This window comes from Lemur catta, chromosome 21 (assembly GCF_020740605.2).
Source record: "Lemur catta isolate mLemCat1 chromosome 21, mLemCat1.pri, whole genome shotgun sequence".
NCBI lineage: Eukaryota > Metazoa > Chordata > Mammalia > Primates > Lemuridae > Lemur > Lemur catta.
Genome location: NC_059148.1, coordinates 26,964,308 through 26,981,110, shown reverse-complemented (window position 1 = coordinate 26,981,110; position 16,803 = coordinate 26,964,308). Strand labels below are relative to the sequence as shown.

Sequence of the window (16,803 nt, the reverse complement as noted above, 5' to 3'; positions counted from 1 at the left end):
CACCATGCCCAGCTAATTTTTTTCTATATATATATATTTTAGTTGGCCAGATAATTTCTTCCTATTTTTAGTAGAGATGGGGTCTCGCTCTTGCTGAGGGTGGTCTTGAACTCCTGACCTCGAGCGATCCACCCGCCTCGGCCTCCCAGAGTGCTAGGATTACAGGCGTGAGCCACCGCGCCCGGCCACCTTTTTTCTTTTTTAAAGACAACCTACAAAATCAAATACCATTCAGGCCCCACAAAACCCGGGTCTGCCGCTGTGGAAGCTCAGCAAGGACTTCGTCTTATTCTGTGACAAGCCTGGGAGTTTGAATGTGTTTTCTCCCTGTATCCCCTGCACCCAGCCTGTGTCTACCCGGGAAAGCGGGTACCCATGTATGTGCTCGATAAATGAGGAACAAATTCCACTAAACAAGACTTTCTTGAGTACCTCTCTGTGCCAGGCATTGTGTTAGGTGCTAAGGATACAGAAATGAGTAACGTATGTCTCCTGCCACTGTGGTTACTGCCTGGCAGGGACAACAGACGTGGAACAAATATGAGGGGAGCAGGGTGGAAACCCAGCAAATTCACAGTGCAGGGATTGTGCTGGGAAGAGTGAAGGGCCACCAGGTGACATCTAAGCTGCTTCTGGAATGGTGACTCAGAGATGGAGAGACAAACACAGAGGTAACGGGGAAACAGGCAGCGGCACAGGCAGTGAGAAGGCAGCGGACGTAGAATACTGTCTGTAAACTGAGGAAGCACAAACAGTAAGGGGAAAAGGAGTGGGAGGTGGCAGGAGGTGAAACTGAGTAGGTGACAGGGGCAGTTATGAAAGCAGGCTTTCCCTGCTGGGCCACAGGGTGCTGTGGGAGGGTGTCAGGCTGTGATGATCCATGATCAGGTTTATATACATGCAGAATTAGGTGAAATTTTAAAAACACTAAAATGACCACTAAGTAGACAATGCACCAGCTAATTCAAAGTCACCCTTCTCTGATCATTGAAGTAGAAAGGTTGAAGACCTGTCCCCACATATCACTGAGAGGGTAGAGGCAGGGCAGAGCATGCTGAAGAGCACAGACTCTGATTTGAATCCCAGCTCTGACCCTTAACAACTAGGGCAGGCCAGGATCGGTGGTTTAGCACTTTGGGAAGCCAAGGCAGGAGGATCACTTGAGGCCAGGAGTTCAAGACCAGCCTGGGCAATAGCAAGACCCTGTCTCTACAAAAAAAAAAAAAGTTTAAAAATTAGCCAGGCTTGGTGGTGCATCCCTGTAGTCCCAGCTACTTGGGAGGCTGAGGCAGGATTGCCTGAGCCCAGAAGTTTGAGATTGCTGTGAGCTACGATGATGCCACTGCACTCTAGCCTGGGCAACAGAGCGAGACCCTGTCTCAAAAAAAAAAAAAAAAATTAGGGGAAAGTTGGGGAGAAACTGGAACCTTCAAACATTGCTGGTAGGAATGCAAATGGTGCAGTTACTATGGAAAACAGCAGGGTCCTCAGATGGTTAAACACATAATTACTGTATGAACCAATATGCCCACTCCTAGGGCTATATACAAGTGAAACGAAACACATATATCTTCACAGAAATCTATTCCCAAATGTTCATGATAGCCAAGAAGCCGAAACAACCCTAATGTCCATCAAGTGATGCCTAGATAAACAGAATGTGGCATATCCACACAATGGAATACTATTCAGCCATAAAAAGGAATGAAGGACTGATTCATGTCACAATGTGAATGAACCTCAAAAATATTATGTCAAGTGAAAGAAGCCAGGCACAAAAGGCCACATATTGTATGCTTCCATTGATACAAATGTGATTTATATATCCAGAATAGACAAATCCATAAGACAGAAAGCAGATTAGTGGTTGCCAGGGATAGGAGGGGGGAGGGGAGAATGGGGAGTGAGTGCTGGCAGGGTTGGGGTTTCTTTTTGAGGTGATGAAAATGTTCCTGAGTTGGATATTGGTGATTGTACAACTTTGTGAATATAGTAAAAACCACTTAAGTGTATTCTTTAAAAGGGTGAAGTTTATGGTATACGAATTATATCCCAATTTAAATTAAAAATAACCTCTCTGTGCCCTGGGTTCCTTACCTGTAAAATAGGGACAAAAACTGTACTTACCCCATAAGACTGTGCTGAGTTATGTAAGTTAACTTATATAAAGCACATAGCACAATTTCTACCATACAGATATATAACTGCTACCAAGTATTATGAGACACATACACCAATTGTGTAAAATTAATATCTTTTTCTTCTGTTTAAAAAAGTATTACAGATTCATTATGAAAATTTTCAAACATTTAGACATATAGAAAGTAGAAAATCTACCTATAACTCCACATTGCTGTACCCTATCCCAGTATAATGACAGGCAATGGTTTGGCGTATATGACTCAAGAATTTCTTTTATAATTATAATTTTATATAAAAATAGAATTATGCTATTCACACTTCATTGGCAATTTGCTTTATCTCTTATCTTCAAGGTAGTTCCACGTCACTACAGAGAGAGCTATCTTAACTCTTTCTCTTTTTTTCTTTTCTAAAAGCAGCATCGTGTTCCAGTGCACTGACAAGCCATCATTTAACTAATCCCCTATTAATGGGCATTTGGATTGTTTCCATTTTTTAAAATATTTTCAAACAAGACATCCTTTTACTTATGTCTTGGCACACTGTGTGAGTACTTCTGTGGCCTGTATTCCTGGAAGTCAAAATATAGGATAAAATTTAATAGAGGGTGACAAAGGTTACACCGATTTACACCCCCACCAGTGGCAGATGCGAGTGCCCGGTTTCTCTAAACCCTTGCCAACACTTGGCACTATCAATCATTGTTATCTTTGCTAATCTGATTTGAGAAAAATGATATCTTGTTTTCATTTCCATCTTTGATACACTAGTGAGCATCTGCTCATAGGTTTATTGGCCTTTTTCTGTGAACTGCCTTTTCATGTTCTCTCAAATATTTTTAAAATGTTTTTAAATTCTTTCAGATTTATCATGAAAAGTCAATTCCTTGCCAATTAGCTGTAGTTATGAGGCTTTATTATTCCTACAACTTAAAAGATGCTTTATGCAGGGGTTTTATTTTAGAATGATGGAAATGTTCTGGAACTAGACTGAGATGGTGGTTGCACAACACTGTAAATGCACTAAATGCCACTGAATTGTTCACCTTATTTATTTATTTATTTTTTAGAGACAAGATCTCACTCTGCTGCCCAGGCTGGAGTGCAGTAGTGCTATCTCAGCCTTGCAGCCTCCAACTCCTGGCCTCAAGCCATCCTCCTGTCTTAGCCTCCCAAGTAGCTAGGACTACAGGCACACGCCACCACATCCAGCTAATTTTTACAATTTTTTTGTAGAGATGGGGTCTCACTATGTTGCCCAGGTTGGTCTTAAACTCCTGGCCTCAAGTGATCCTCCCACCTTGGCCTCCCGAAGTGCTAGGATTACAGGTGTGAGCCACTGCACTCAACCGATAAATTATTTTTTTTAAGATGCTTTACACCAATTTCAGATTGATCTTCAATAGTCAGAAACTCATAACTGTGTGGCTAAAAGTCCCTCCTGCTTTTTCTCTCTGGTTAAGAACTGTTAGTAGGAACTTCAAGCCTAAGGCCACTCTAATTCTCCTGCTCCACAGATTTAGAGTTTCTCAGGACTGGGCATAGCTGAGGGATATTCTCTGTCCAAAAAATGTGTATCCATTAAAGACAATGCCTGAAGATTCTGAAATCTTCCTAAAACTCTTCTTCGTACATGCTTTCAAGTGTTTTAATAGTTTTTAAAAAATGTGCTGGATTTCTCCTATCACATGCCATGGCATTTCTCAGTCATTTTTCCTTGTGCCTTCTGGAAAAGAACTCTTGAAAAAAAAAAAAAATCCTGGGTGGTCCTGGCCTTTTGAGGGACCTATCTTATCTGTGATACATTTCAAAACAAGGATCTTTCTCAAGCCTGGGGCCGGCTGCTGCTGCCCGTTCCCTAACTTCCTTCTCCAGGCAAGATGACTGAAACATTCTCACTGCCAGGTTCTCCTCCTCCTTGCCTTTTTTCAGCTATATCCAGCAGGCAGCCAAACCACAGCTTACCTCCAGGGCTGAGCAGGTAAGATCCCAAAGCCAGGCCTGTGTCAGGGCCTGCAGTGCCCAGCAGAGGACAGAATCCAGGCTGGATTCAAGGGTCAAGTCCTGCCCTGCTTCACCTTGGGCAAGTGACATAGTCTCCCCGGACCTCAGTGGGGTACTCTGCAGGGTTCTTGATGATGAGATGGGATGAGGCGTGTAGGCCCTAGCACAGGGATGGCGCATGATAATCAGTGCTTGTCACAAGGGCAACTCCTGGGACCTGTGTGGGCTGGAAGCACAAGAGGCCACCTGCAGGCGCAGGACGGCTTCAGAAGGGAGGAGATGCTGCACTAAGAGGCCAAACTTTGGATGCCCTGGGCATGGTCCTTCAATCTCCATCTACTCCTCCCCTCTGGAGTCTCCTCCTATCTCTGTGGCTTTATTTTATTTGTTATTATCTTTTATTTGTTCCTAACCACTGGACAACCAGGGATTCATGGATTTGAACCATCCTGTGCTCTTGACCTCCAGCCCAGCCTCTCCCATGACCTCCATACTCAGGAGTCTAGTTTGCGGACTCCCACCTGGATGATGAGTAGGCATCTCCAAATTGCCTTGTCCAAACTCTGACTCTTGATTTGCCTTAAATCTATTCTTCTTCTGGTTTTTTGTTTTGTTTTTCTTTCTTTCTTTTTTTTTTTTTAGCGACAGGGGCTCGCTCTGCCACCCAGGCTGGAGTGCAGCCTTCTGGCTTTGAGGTATGTGAGAAGCCCGAGCTCTCACACCTCCCTTTCACTCCATCAGCAAACCCCGTTTGCTCTGCCTACAGGATCCACCCAGTATCCAACCCCCTTCCCTGCTGCCCCTAAGGGCCAAGCCACCAGCATCTCTCACAACAGCTTTCTGAGTCTTGCTTCTACCTTTGAGCCCCAGAATCCAGTCTCTGTACAGAAGCCAGACATCATTTTTAAGTATAAATCAGAACATGTCAGTCCTCTGCTCTAAACCCTCCACTAGCTCCTGAATTCCACAGGAAAGAGCCAGAGTCCCCGTGGCGTCGTGCATCAGGCGACCTGCCTGCACCTCTGACCTGCTCTCCCACGCTCTCCTCCTCGCCCACTCTGCTCCAGCCATGCAGCCTTCTTGGCACTGCTCAAACCTCAAACACCTTCTGCTTTCCATCCTTTGCACCTGCTGGTCCTCTGTCTGGACGCTTTTTTCTCCAACTACATGGTCCGCTCCCTCCTTTCTGAGGAGTCTCTGTCCAGAAGTCACCCTCTCTGAGGCCTCCCTGCCCACCTTGTGCAGCAGCAGCCCCTCCAGCTCTAGGGCTTCCCTTCTTTTCCCGCTGCCCTGTCACACTTTTTGCACAGCACTGATTACCATGTTCCCACTCCCCGGCTACCCGTCCGTGTTAGTGCATCATCCCTTCCCCACTAAAGCATAAACTCCATGATGATGGAGACATTGTTTTGTTTTTATCCCATTGTGTTCAGTACCTAGAACAGTGCGTGGCTCATGTAGGGAGTGAACAAAGGGAAGCTATCAGTTGAATTTAAAATTCCTTTGAGAGCCAAGAATAATAAAAATCAACAATTAGTAGTAGTCAGGTGAAAGTGTGTTTTTCTGCAGGAGAGAAGGAGATTTTAGAGTATCAGTGACTTTTCCAGGGCCCCAGGGTCTGTTTCCTCCCTCAATTCACAAACACTGAGCTCTGGATGCCTTACTCCCTGCAGGGCCGGGCTTAGGTGCAAGGGCTCCAGGTTGCACCCTGCCTCTGGCACTTCCTAGCCATGTGACCTTGGGTGAGAATTACTTATGTTATCTGTGCCTCAGTTTCCTCCTCTACAAAGTGAAGAGGATGATAATAGTAGCCAAGCTGCTCACAGGTCCTTAAATTGAGACTTGAAATAGGCTTGGGGCAGAGAAATTGATATATTAATACACATTAGAGGGGAGCTCCTGGTGCTTACCTGCACATTTTGGTGGTAGAATTGAAAAGTTTCACTTTGTAGGCACTGTTGCAAATGAGCAGGAAGAGCTCCTTGGTGAGCGGTGGGTACCAGACCATACAGGTGGGGTAGCTGCCCTGGTCAGTTCGGTGAATGTCTAGGACTTCCAGGTGGTCTCTGTGGCTCTTGAGAAGATTATACTCTATCTGCGGAGGGGCCCAGATGGACACACATGAGGGCCTAGCCAAAGAAAAGGCTCGGCTAAGGAGCCTCAAGCTTTTAGGTAATAGCCTTTGTAATTATCAGTCAATAGTCCTATTCTGGGGGAGACAGTATCAGGTCTCCAAAGAGAAAACTTGCATAGACCTGACACCTTATCAGTTACCGTTATTGAGTATTCACTATGAGCTAAATGCTCTTAAAAACATCATGCCATTTACTCCTCATAACTCCCCTACCAAGTAGTACTGTCCATTTTACAGATGAGAAAACATATGTTCACAGTGGCTTGCCCAAGGTCACATAGTTAAAAAGTGGCAAAGTAAAAATTCAAATTTAGGTCCAACTGACTCCAAAACCTGAACTCTTACAGTTCTGTTATTCTGCATCTCTTAGCATTATCTTAGAAACTCTTCGAGAGTAAGAACTAATTTATATCTAAATCTCAGCACAGCACTCGACAGTCACAAATTAGCAGCCTGCTGAATTTGTTCCACAGGTATGTTTCAGTGGGCAGCCCAGGATGGATGGATGGATGGATGGTTGGATAAACAGAATAAAGGAAAGAAGGGGAGGAAAGGAAGGGAGGGAGGAGGAAAGGAAGGAAGGATGCATAGATAGATTCACTGACTGATTCTGAATCCATTTGGCTTGGTCCTGTAATACTGCGTTTCCCTCCAACTCACATCCTTTACTAGTTTTCACATGTAGGTGACAGCCTGGCCTGACCCCTGGACACAGAGCGTGAGTGAGTGTCGGCTTTCCCAGTCACATGGGGAGGCAAGGGGAGGGGCTCTCCACACTCTGGGGAACACGCCTCCCCTCGCCTTCCCACTTGGTGCTTCCCAAAAGCCTCCTCATTCAGAACGTTGAGTCCCTGTGCCGTGTCACACCTGTGTTAAGGCAAAGTGCTGACTTGAAGAGGTTTATGATACTTTGTTGTATACTCATTTTTTCCAACAAACACACATGCTGTGGGCCTGGTTCTGTGCAAGATGCCAGGGATGTAACAAGAATGAAACACAGTCCTAGTGACCAGGTAAACGAAACCTAACCAGCTCACCAAGAGACTGTCTCTCCCGAGGCTCAGCAGTCTAGGCTCGTTGTTGTCCAGGTGAACCCCAAACAGGAGACATCGGATGCTTTTGCGATGAGAGCGAAGTCTTGCTAAGTATTCCCAGACCCTTTTTCCACTTTTGACTACCACCATGTAAATGGCCACAGTAAAACTTATGTCCTGAATGTGAGCGTAAGAGAAGTTATTCCTTTCTTAATTCTGTAAATTAAGAATCATTACACTTTTATACTAATTTTGCCCTTAGAAAATTTTCTCCAAAACAAATCTTAGTCTATCAGAGCAAGTGGCAAAATAATGCCCATTTTACAGATGAGAAAATTAAGGTTAAAAATAGATAACTTACATAGGTAGTGGGGGGAGAAAGTATTTATTGATGCTATGGTCTTACTCTCCAAGTTCCCACCTCATTCTCTGTGGAAAACCAAGAGCCTCTTTTCGCTTTTGTCCCTTTTCTTTGTCCAGCTACATAAAATAAAAAAGGTATGATTTAAAAAAAAAAGGTATGAAGGCTGAGAGTGAACTGGGTCAGAGTGGAAGAGCCCAGCCTGAAGGGGCACAGGGACAGGGAGCCTGAGCTGTGTGGGCCCACAGTGTGCTGGGACGGCTTTAGCTTCGAAAGCGTTGTGTACACAAACCAGAAGGGCAGCCACACCACGGTGAGGAGGGGACAGTGCTGGGAGGGACGGTGGTTTAAGTGATTACAGCTGCCTTCCCCACCCAACGCAAAAGCAGACCAAGAGAACTTGCAGGAGGGAGAGGTGAGAGGCCTGAGAAAATCTTTCCTGAGATTATGAGCCAGCCCTGTTCACAGAGGGAAGAAACAGAATCCAAAATATGGTAGAGGACACTGCTCTGAGATCAATGTAGTCAAAAATCAGAGGGACAGATGAAAGAACGAACGCAGAGAGAGGGTTCCCAAAACCTACCAACCGAAATGAGCTATCAGGGCAGCAGAATCCAAGTCGGGAGGTTCTGAGGCCTTGGTCTTGTTTTCAGGGAAAAGTCCTCATCCCTCCCTTGCCCCTTTCTCTTTGTGTAACAGCTTTATTGAGAGATAGTTTACATACCACACAATTCACTGGCTTCAAGATACAATATGATGGGTTTTAGTATATTCCCAGAGTTGTGCGATCATCATCACAATTTGAGAGCATTTTCATCACTCCAAAAAGAAACTCTACATTTTCCCCCAGCCCCCTTTCTCTTTTGGTTTTAAAGAAGGTTGCTAAGCCACTGAACAGTCAGTGAAAATACTTACAGCAGTTGCCATATACTGAGAGTTATGGGAAAAACTTATGTGAGTCACACTGGTTCTGGAGTATCTGAAGGGCTCTGGGGTTTCGTTTTCTAAAGACATTGCATCAAGAATGTACACCGTCCCCTCTGTGAAGCCAGCTCCAAGAAGGGCTCCTGAAACGACAAACCAGAGGGCCAACGATGGGAAAGGACTTCATTCATTCAAGAAATACTGAGTCTGTGCCAGGCTTTGTTCTAGGTACAGAGGAGGCAGCAATGAACACAGCAGACGAGGTTCCCGTATAGAAACAAACTGAAAAGCACGACACCTTAGGATGAGTGCTCAGATAGTACTAGGCCCAGAAAGCTGCAGGATCCTGACAGAGAAGGTATCTTATCTACCTTGCTGAGGGGACTTAGAGAAAAATTCCTAAAGCTGTGACAGCCAAGGTATATCCCCCTGGGGTCTGTTTTCCATTTGGAACCAATGATAGGCTGATAAAATGCAAATACCTTCGGGGTTGTAGGTCAGACTCTGTACTCCAAGCCCTTTCTCAAAGACCCTGCTGAAAATGTACTTTTTCTTTTCATAATCCCACACTTTGATCATCCCACAGAAGCTCCCAACGGCAATGAGGGGTTGATATGGGTGGCAGGAGATGGCACAAATGGCATCTTTGGGCTCTACAAATAACTTCTCAAGTTTGGTCCCATCTGTTGTTAAGTGGTACACGGTGGCATCAGATGTTCCAATGATAAGATTCCTGTTTGCCAAGGAGAGACCAAACAGTTTCAGTGTTTGCAGGGAATGGGGCATGCCAGCTATTCTGCTTCTAATTGCACATAAAACGCCTCTGTCGTCTGTAATTTAGTGACATTATTAACCCGACATCTCCAAAAATATACCACCAATACCCAACAGCCTCCATTTGCAAGTGAAAAAACCCACTTTTCTACATGTAAATTGAGTCATTAAGTATGCAGATGGACAGTCAGTTGTACAATTAGCTAATCTGCACATGCAAATATTCATTTGTGTATGCAAATATGGAGTTTGGTGCACACATACAGATGTGCCTGTAAATACTGCAAGGGTAATTAAGCAGACTCACAGATAATTCGGTCTTAAAATGTTATGGCTATTAATTATCCAATGCCTTTCACCACAGCAGCTAGGACAAGATCAGCTACAGAAAAGAGACCAACCTACAGGAAGGACTCTAGACTCGACAGAGATTAGAGTCTAGGGATAAGGACCTTACAGCTTCCATTTACTAAAGAGTCTTAATATCAAAATGATGGCTAATAAATTTTTTAAAAGATCAAATAGTGATTATAATCAGCCAAGAACATCCATCTGTAAGCCAGGTAAAGGAATGATTAGGAAAGCCAGGTCTCTCTATGGCATATCCCAGGAACAAGACGAATGTTCCAATGCATGCAAACTAAACAAAGACATCCATCATTTTTTGACCATTCAAATGACTAGATTCATTCATTCACTCAAATGACTAAATTCATTAACAACTTACCTTACAATAAAGAGATCACCTTTTAAAGTGCAGTCCGGAGGATAGTTTGATTTTTCTGTTGGAGGAGCTGCCAGGGTTATTGAAAAGGACAGAGTTCTTATGGAGCTCAGTTTCAGGTGACTATACCAGTTAACAATAGCCAGGGTATGATCATAGAACTTAATGTTGCCCTTAATGTCACCTGTGACAATATAGCTAAAATGGAGAATAACATCAGTTTGGTAAACAGCAGTAATAACAAGTACCTTCTATTGAACACTTAAATTATATGTTAGGCTCTGGATTCCAAGACATTGTAAAAACTTCATTTCGCACTGCCCAGTGAGGCTGATTTTACTGTTATTCCACTTTATATCTAGGAAACTAAGGCTAAGAGAAGTTAAGAAATTAGGCAAGGCCTTGTGTTGCTAGGTTTAACAAATAACAATATAGGATGCCCAGTTAAATGTGAACCTCAGATAAGTAATAAATAACCTTGTAGTATAAGTGTATCCCAAATATTTTATGGGACATATTCAGACCCACCTGGCTAGACTATGCCGGGAATCCAGGTGTATCTAAAGCAAAGTCCCTGCTCTCTGACACACTCTTCCCTGCCCTCCGTGATCAGCCATGTACAATGGTGGTGAGCAGTGATTTACACTCTCCGCCGCATGACTACAGATGACAGTGGAGAGAGTCACTCTACCAGCCCTCTGAAATCACACAGGCTGGCAATGGGACACAAGCTGCTTTACAGGAAGGCACTGCTGTTAGAGTGATCGTAAAACCCTGTCCAGTCACCACAGTCAAACGCAGTGCTGCGTGACAAAATGGCTTTTATTTCCAGTCCTCGGATCCATCCCAAATGAGTTTTTTTTAAGACTCTGACATAATTCTAATCACGGGGGACAGAGGGGGATGAATTTTCTCCTATGTACGCACAGTGATTAAATGAGGTTTCTGATTAATAAGCAAGGCAGGTGGGCAGAGGAAATGGTCACATCTTTCACTGCCCTCTGCTGGACAGAAGCAGCACAACTGGCCAAGTGTTTTCAGAGACCTTTTCCTTCAAGGGCTCCCAGGTCCTGGCTGGGTTTTACTAACATGGACAGAGGGGAACCCCGGCCTGGTCTTCACTGGGTCCTAAACCCTAACTAATTAAGAGTTGATTGTATGGCCAATTGCAGTTCTACTACTGTCTTTTCGCACCACTGAGTGAGGATGACAATTTGCATTTCTCTTTGTAAAGCCATGTCAGGACCTCACTGTTCCCCTGCATCAAAAGAAAGGCAGATGAAAGCAAATGGGCTTTTTGAAAGTAGATGGCACAGTGACTCTACCCATATGGGCAGGGTCCTTGTCATTAGGCAATTTTCTCCACACTTTTGGGAACTTCCTGCACACACTAATGATGCCTGCCTCTGCTGGGCCAGGCAGTGTGCCAAGAGTTTTACACGCCTTGTCTCACGAAATCCTCATAAAACCACTCTGAGAGAGACAGTGTTGTGATGCCCATTTTACACATAGAAATGGAGGCCCAGCAAGGTGAAGTCCCTTGCTCAAGGTCACTCAGCAAGGAAGGGCTGCCGCTGGAATGCAGACCCTGTTCTAACTGACCACCTCTGAGTCTCCACAGCTGCTCAAAATCAAAGAGTGAATTTTATAAAGTTCTGATGTATTTTATCTTTTCATGATGGGTAAATGTTATTTTGTAAACAGAAAAAACAATATAACTCTGAGTTATTTTCTTAAATTTAAAGTGTGTAAAATTTTAGGTGCAAAAATAAATCTAATTGGCACAAAAGAAAAAAATCAGTTACTTTTTGTTTCCTCAATACAAAGGGATTTTTTAACACATGATTTTTCAAAAATCCAAATAGTACAAACGGGACTATAAAAAGAAGTCTATCCACCCCCAGCCGTGCTCCTGGTTCTCAGTTCTTTTCCTCAGAGGCTCAATGTTTCCAGTTAATTGTGACTCTCCTGAAAAAATATTCTATGCATATAAAAATGTGCACATACATCCAAAGGGGTTTTAGAATATTTTTATAATCATCTATAGCTACTTTTCAACAATTACCTGTCAACTGTAGTAAGCACAGTGATACTTTCTTTCTGCAAATGAACCAATTTACACGGCTTGATGTAGGGACCCCCCAAAGAGGTGGATGAAGACAATGGTGAGCGCTGTATGTCCCAGACAACCAGCTTCCCTTCCATCGTGGCTGAGAGTATTTGTGTCAAATTCAAGTGAAAGATGGACTGGCTAAATTTTCCCACGAGCTTGTTGAAAGTCTGTGTTTCAAAAGACAGGTTATGAGTTATGGTTGGTAATAAATATAAAACAAATCACTGATCAACATGACATTTTATAACATTATGCAGAAATACACTGGGAAAAAGAGAAAGGAAAAAAACAACACTAACTAAAAACCGTCTCCCATGGATTGCCATGGTCCAGGCAGTTCTGAACCTCTGAAGGTTTGCTAAGAGCAAGTGAAGGGTTATGTATTGTGTTCAATTAAACTGTTTGTTTAAAGTAAGTGAAAGAATAGATAATCACTGTTATACCTGTTAAACTTCTGTTATGGAGGTTTCAGAGACTGATAAAGAAACTGATATCTGTTGCGAGCAAAAGCATACTCCAGTTGTAAAACATCATAAAATAATTCTCCCAGTCTCTTTTGATCATAAGGTGTTTCCCCATCAGTAGAAATTATGTAAGCACTGTACATAGAAATGCCCCGAGTAAGACTCCCGATTGAATTTGTGCTATGTGAAATAAGGCACTAGGCCATCTTTCTTAGTGTCTGAGAGATGAAGGATCAAAAGAACCCAGAGCAGTGATAAAGCCCCCCATCATATAATACAACAAGTCTGCTGCCCAATTCTCTAATTATGCAGAGGACATCCTAGGGTTTACCTCTTCCGACTTGAACATAAGAGGAACAGTAAAATAATTGGTCAAGCAAGAGCATCAAGTTCTTTCTAAGAGCAGCAATATTTCAATACGAGGCATTTTTATCATTTCAACTTACAATCAATGCTCACTATTTGTGGATTCTGTATTTTTGAATTCACCTACTTGCTAGAATTTATTCATAACCCTCCCAATTAATACTCATAGCACTTTCATGGTCATCTGCAGGTTTTGATGTACAGAGTGGCAAAAAATTTGACTCATCCAACACGAACACCAGTTGAGGTCAAACAAGGCAATGCTCTGCCTTCTTGTTTCAGCTCTTATATTGTAAAAAAGTATCCTTTTGTGGTCAATAACCATGTTGTTTGCATTTTTGGGGTGCTTTTTCTTGGTGATTTCAGGACTTATGTTGGCCCCCAAACATAGTGCTAAAGTGATGTGTAGTGTTCCTAAGCAAAAGAAGGCTGTGATGTGCCTTATTGCAAAAATACATGTGTTAGAAGACCTTCGTTCAGAAGGCATGAGTTATAGCACTGTTAGCTGTGAGTTCAACATCAACGAATCAATGATATATATCAAATATGGTATCTTTAAACAGAAAATATATATAAAACAAGGTTAGGTATTGATCAGTTGGTGAAAATGTGATCAGAGGCTCACAGGAACCTAATCCCACATTTGCCGTAGAAGCAATGGTTCAGTATTTGCTAATTCAGTGTTTGTAGAGACTTTATAGAACATAACTATATAATAATGAGAATTGACTACAGTTTTTGGTACTTTAATTTCTGAAAAGACAGAATAATCTTTCCTTGTGTCCATCCATCTCATCTTTTTTTTTTTTTCCTTTTAGCATGGCCTCTTAAAAAATAAATTCCGGCCAGGCACGGTGGCTAACGCCTGTAATCCTAGCGCTCTGGGAGGCCGAGGCGGGTGGATCGTTTGAGCTCAGGAGTTCGAGACCAGCCTGAGCAAGAACAAGAACCCGTCTCTACTAAAAATAGAAAGAAATTAGCTGGACAACTAAAACTATATATAGAAAAAATTATCCGGGCAGGCGGCACATGCCTGTAGTCCCAGCTACTTGGGAGGCTGAGGCAGGAGGATCCCTTGAGCCCAGGAATTTCAGGTTGCTGTGAGCTAGGCTGACGCCATGGCACTCTAGCCCGGGCAACAGAGTGAGACGCTGTCTCAAAAAAAAAAAAAAATATTCCTACAAATCATACCGAGAAGAAAAGAAGCAGAAAAATCATCATAAGGTACTCACTGAGGGAGAATCAAATGCAGAAAATGCTACAGGAGGCAGAACTCGAGTTCCACTTCAGACATAATAGCTTGAGGGAAGCAGGCAAGATGAAATGTTCTCTCAACCTCTGGTTCACCACCTTCCTACTGACTTTTAAATATGTAAATGCCCAAAATCATTGTTTATTATTCTGAAACTGAGCAGCTTTATAAGGGATCCACTCACATTCAGCTACTCTACTTACACCACTTCAGATTAACTTTTGTTCTTTGTTACTATGTACATATGCATTGTAAAAGCCATCACACTTTTTTCTCAGTAATTTTTTTCTCCATAATATTGTATTTTTAACAATATTTTCATTATTTTCAACTGACAATTCAGTATGGATAAAGGACCCAAGTAAAATCTTTCAAATTATTTCCCAATGGTTTCATATCAAGATGTACAAAGAACAGCCTAAAGCAACTAAGCTTGCACATACGTTATTTATTCTCCACAAAATGTGATGTATAAAAATGCAGCAGGCATACTCACTTTTTCTGTTAAAAGTGGGGCACTGTGAGCAAGTGTCTCTTTCTCTTCAATCTGATAAGTACAGAAAAAATAATCACTACTAAAAAAAGACCTGGTTTCCAAAAGAAGAACTACATAATAACAAAATCAAAACAAATACATCTAAACAGGTCAGAAACTTGCAATTTCTACACCTTAAGAGAACTTGTTGCCTCAGGGAACATCTAAAAACATTCTGAAAGAAAAGTAAATACATAAAAAAATACCACAAATGATTGTGACTTTACGTGGCAGTTAATGCAAATTTGAATTACACATTAATAAGGCTTTAGAACTATAATAAATACCTGAAGTAATGAATGTCATTGACAATCAGTGATTCAGTGTCTTTTTGTTTTTGCTTTGCAATTTTTTTATTGAGGTAAAATTCACTTAACATAAAATCAACCATTAACCAATTTAAAGTGCATAATTCAGTAGAATTTAATATATTCACAATGCCGTGCAACCACCTTCTCTATCTAGTTCCAAGGCATTTTCATCACCCCGGAAGGAAACCCCATGCCCACTGAGCAGTCGCTTTCTATTCCCCACTTTCCCCAGCCCCTGACAACCACCGATGCACTCCCTGTTTCTGTGCATCTGCCTATTCTGGTCATTCCATATAAATGGAATCATACAGTATGTGACTGTGTGTGTCTGGCTTCTTTCATTTAGCATAATGTTTTCAAGGCTCATCCGTGCTGCATCCGTGCCGTGGCCTGCATCAGTACTTTATACGATAATATTCCTTGTATGGATACACTGTATTTGTTTACTTATTCATCAGTTGATAGACGTTCGGTTTGTTTCTACCTTTTAGTTATTGCAAATAGTGTTGCTGCTATGAACATTTACGAAAAAGTATTTGTTTGAAGGCCTGTTTTCAATTCTTTTAGGTATATACCTAGGAATTGCTGAGTTATATGGCAATTCCATGTTTGATTTCTTTTCTATTTATTTTTTTAAATTTTTTTTGTAGAGGTGGAGTTTTGCTATGTTGCCCAGGCTATTTCAAACTCCTGGCCTCAAGCAATCCTCCCACCTTGGCTCTGGGATTACAGGCACGAGCCACCATGCCCGGCATAATTTCAATGTTTTTTTAATCTCATGATTTTGCCCTGTGGTGGTACATATATCACTGATCTGTTTGCTAATTCCTTAGTTCTAACAGGGAATAAAGTCCAAGGTCTCAACAAATCCTATATATTAGACTTGTTAAATATATTCAAATAAATATTTTCCTCATTACTTTAATACAATTAAATTATCTGATTCTGATTTAATATGCTAATTTCCAATGGGAATAATTAAATCAAAACATTTTAATATATATTCATTGCTTCCTAAGTGGAGATACTATATTGTTACATTATCAAAACATCTGTACTCAAAGAATGAATATACACTCGTATCCACATTTAAAACAAATCAAAACATTTCCACTTACCCATGAATAATATATTGCCTGTGTTTTACTATTGCTCACCAATTCTTTATTATTTGTTGGATTAAAAATAAGGTAGTTCTGAAATATAAAGTATGGAAATATGTTAATGATAATAAATTTTGTGTCTCACTCTGGTTAAGCTGAATGTTAAAATTAAATAATAATTTTAATTAAAATAAATGAGTAGGAATATAAAACAGAAAAGACATGGCATTTGGTAAGCAATAGGAATACCATTTAAATACTAGTTATTAAAATAAATGATGTCAAATGTGTTCTCTTTCTAGCCTTATTTATTATAATTCATCATCTGTAAATTGGAACAAGCAAAAGTAAACCAGTATTCATCAATAACCTTTATTCTGTGTCCTTTGGACAAAGACGGCTGCATACACATCTCTAAATTTGACAGGGCCACACTATATCTTGGAATGAACGCAAGATATTGGAAGAGGTTTCTGATTCCTGCCAAGATGGTGAATAGCATGAGTTGCTGGCTCCCTTCCTAAAAATCAACCCTGCAGAAACCATGGAGAGGGGGGAAACAC

General features: G+C 41.8%; 1 protein-coding gene across 1 annotated transcript in view; it reads right to left on the bottom strand.

The window, feature by feature from the left end:
- The window catches only part of CFAP251 (cilia and flagella associated protein 251), a 58,455-nt gene that overhangs the window by 24,075 nt on the left and 17,577 nt on the right, over positions 1–16,803 (bottom strand). The window contains exons 8-15 of the mRNA XM_045534910.1: positions 16,256–16,333; positions 14,788–14,838; positions 12,162–12,376; positions 10,100–10,294; positions 9,081–9,331; positions 8,590–8,741; positions 7,317–7,490; positions 6,056–6,240 (exon numbers count right to left, since the gene is read on the bottom strand). Coding sequence (XP_045390866.1) covers positions 6,056–6,240; positions 7,317–7,490; positions 8,590–8,741; positions 9,081–9,331; positions 10,100–10,294; positions 12,162–12,376; positions 14,788–14,838; positions 16,256–16,333 — 1,301 coding nt within the window. The remainder of the gene's footprint in view (positions 1–6,055; positions 6,241–7,316; positions 7,491–8,589; positions 8,742–9,080; positions 9,332–10,099; positions 10,295–12,161; positions 12,377–14,787; positions 14,839–16,255; positions 16,334–16,803) is intronic.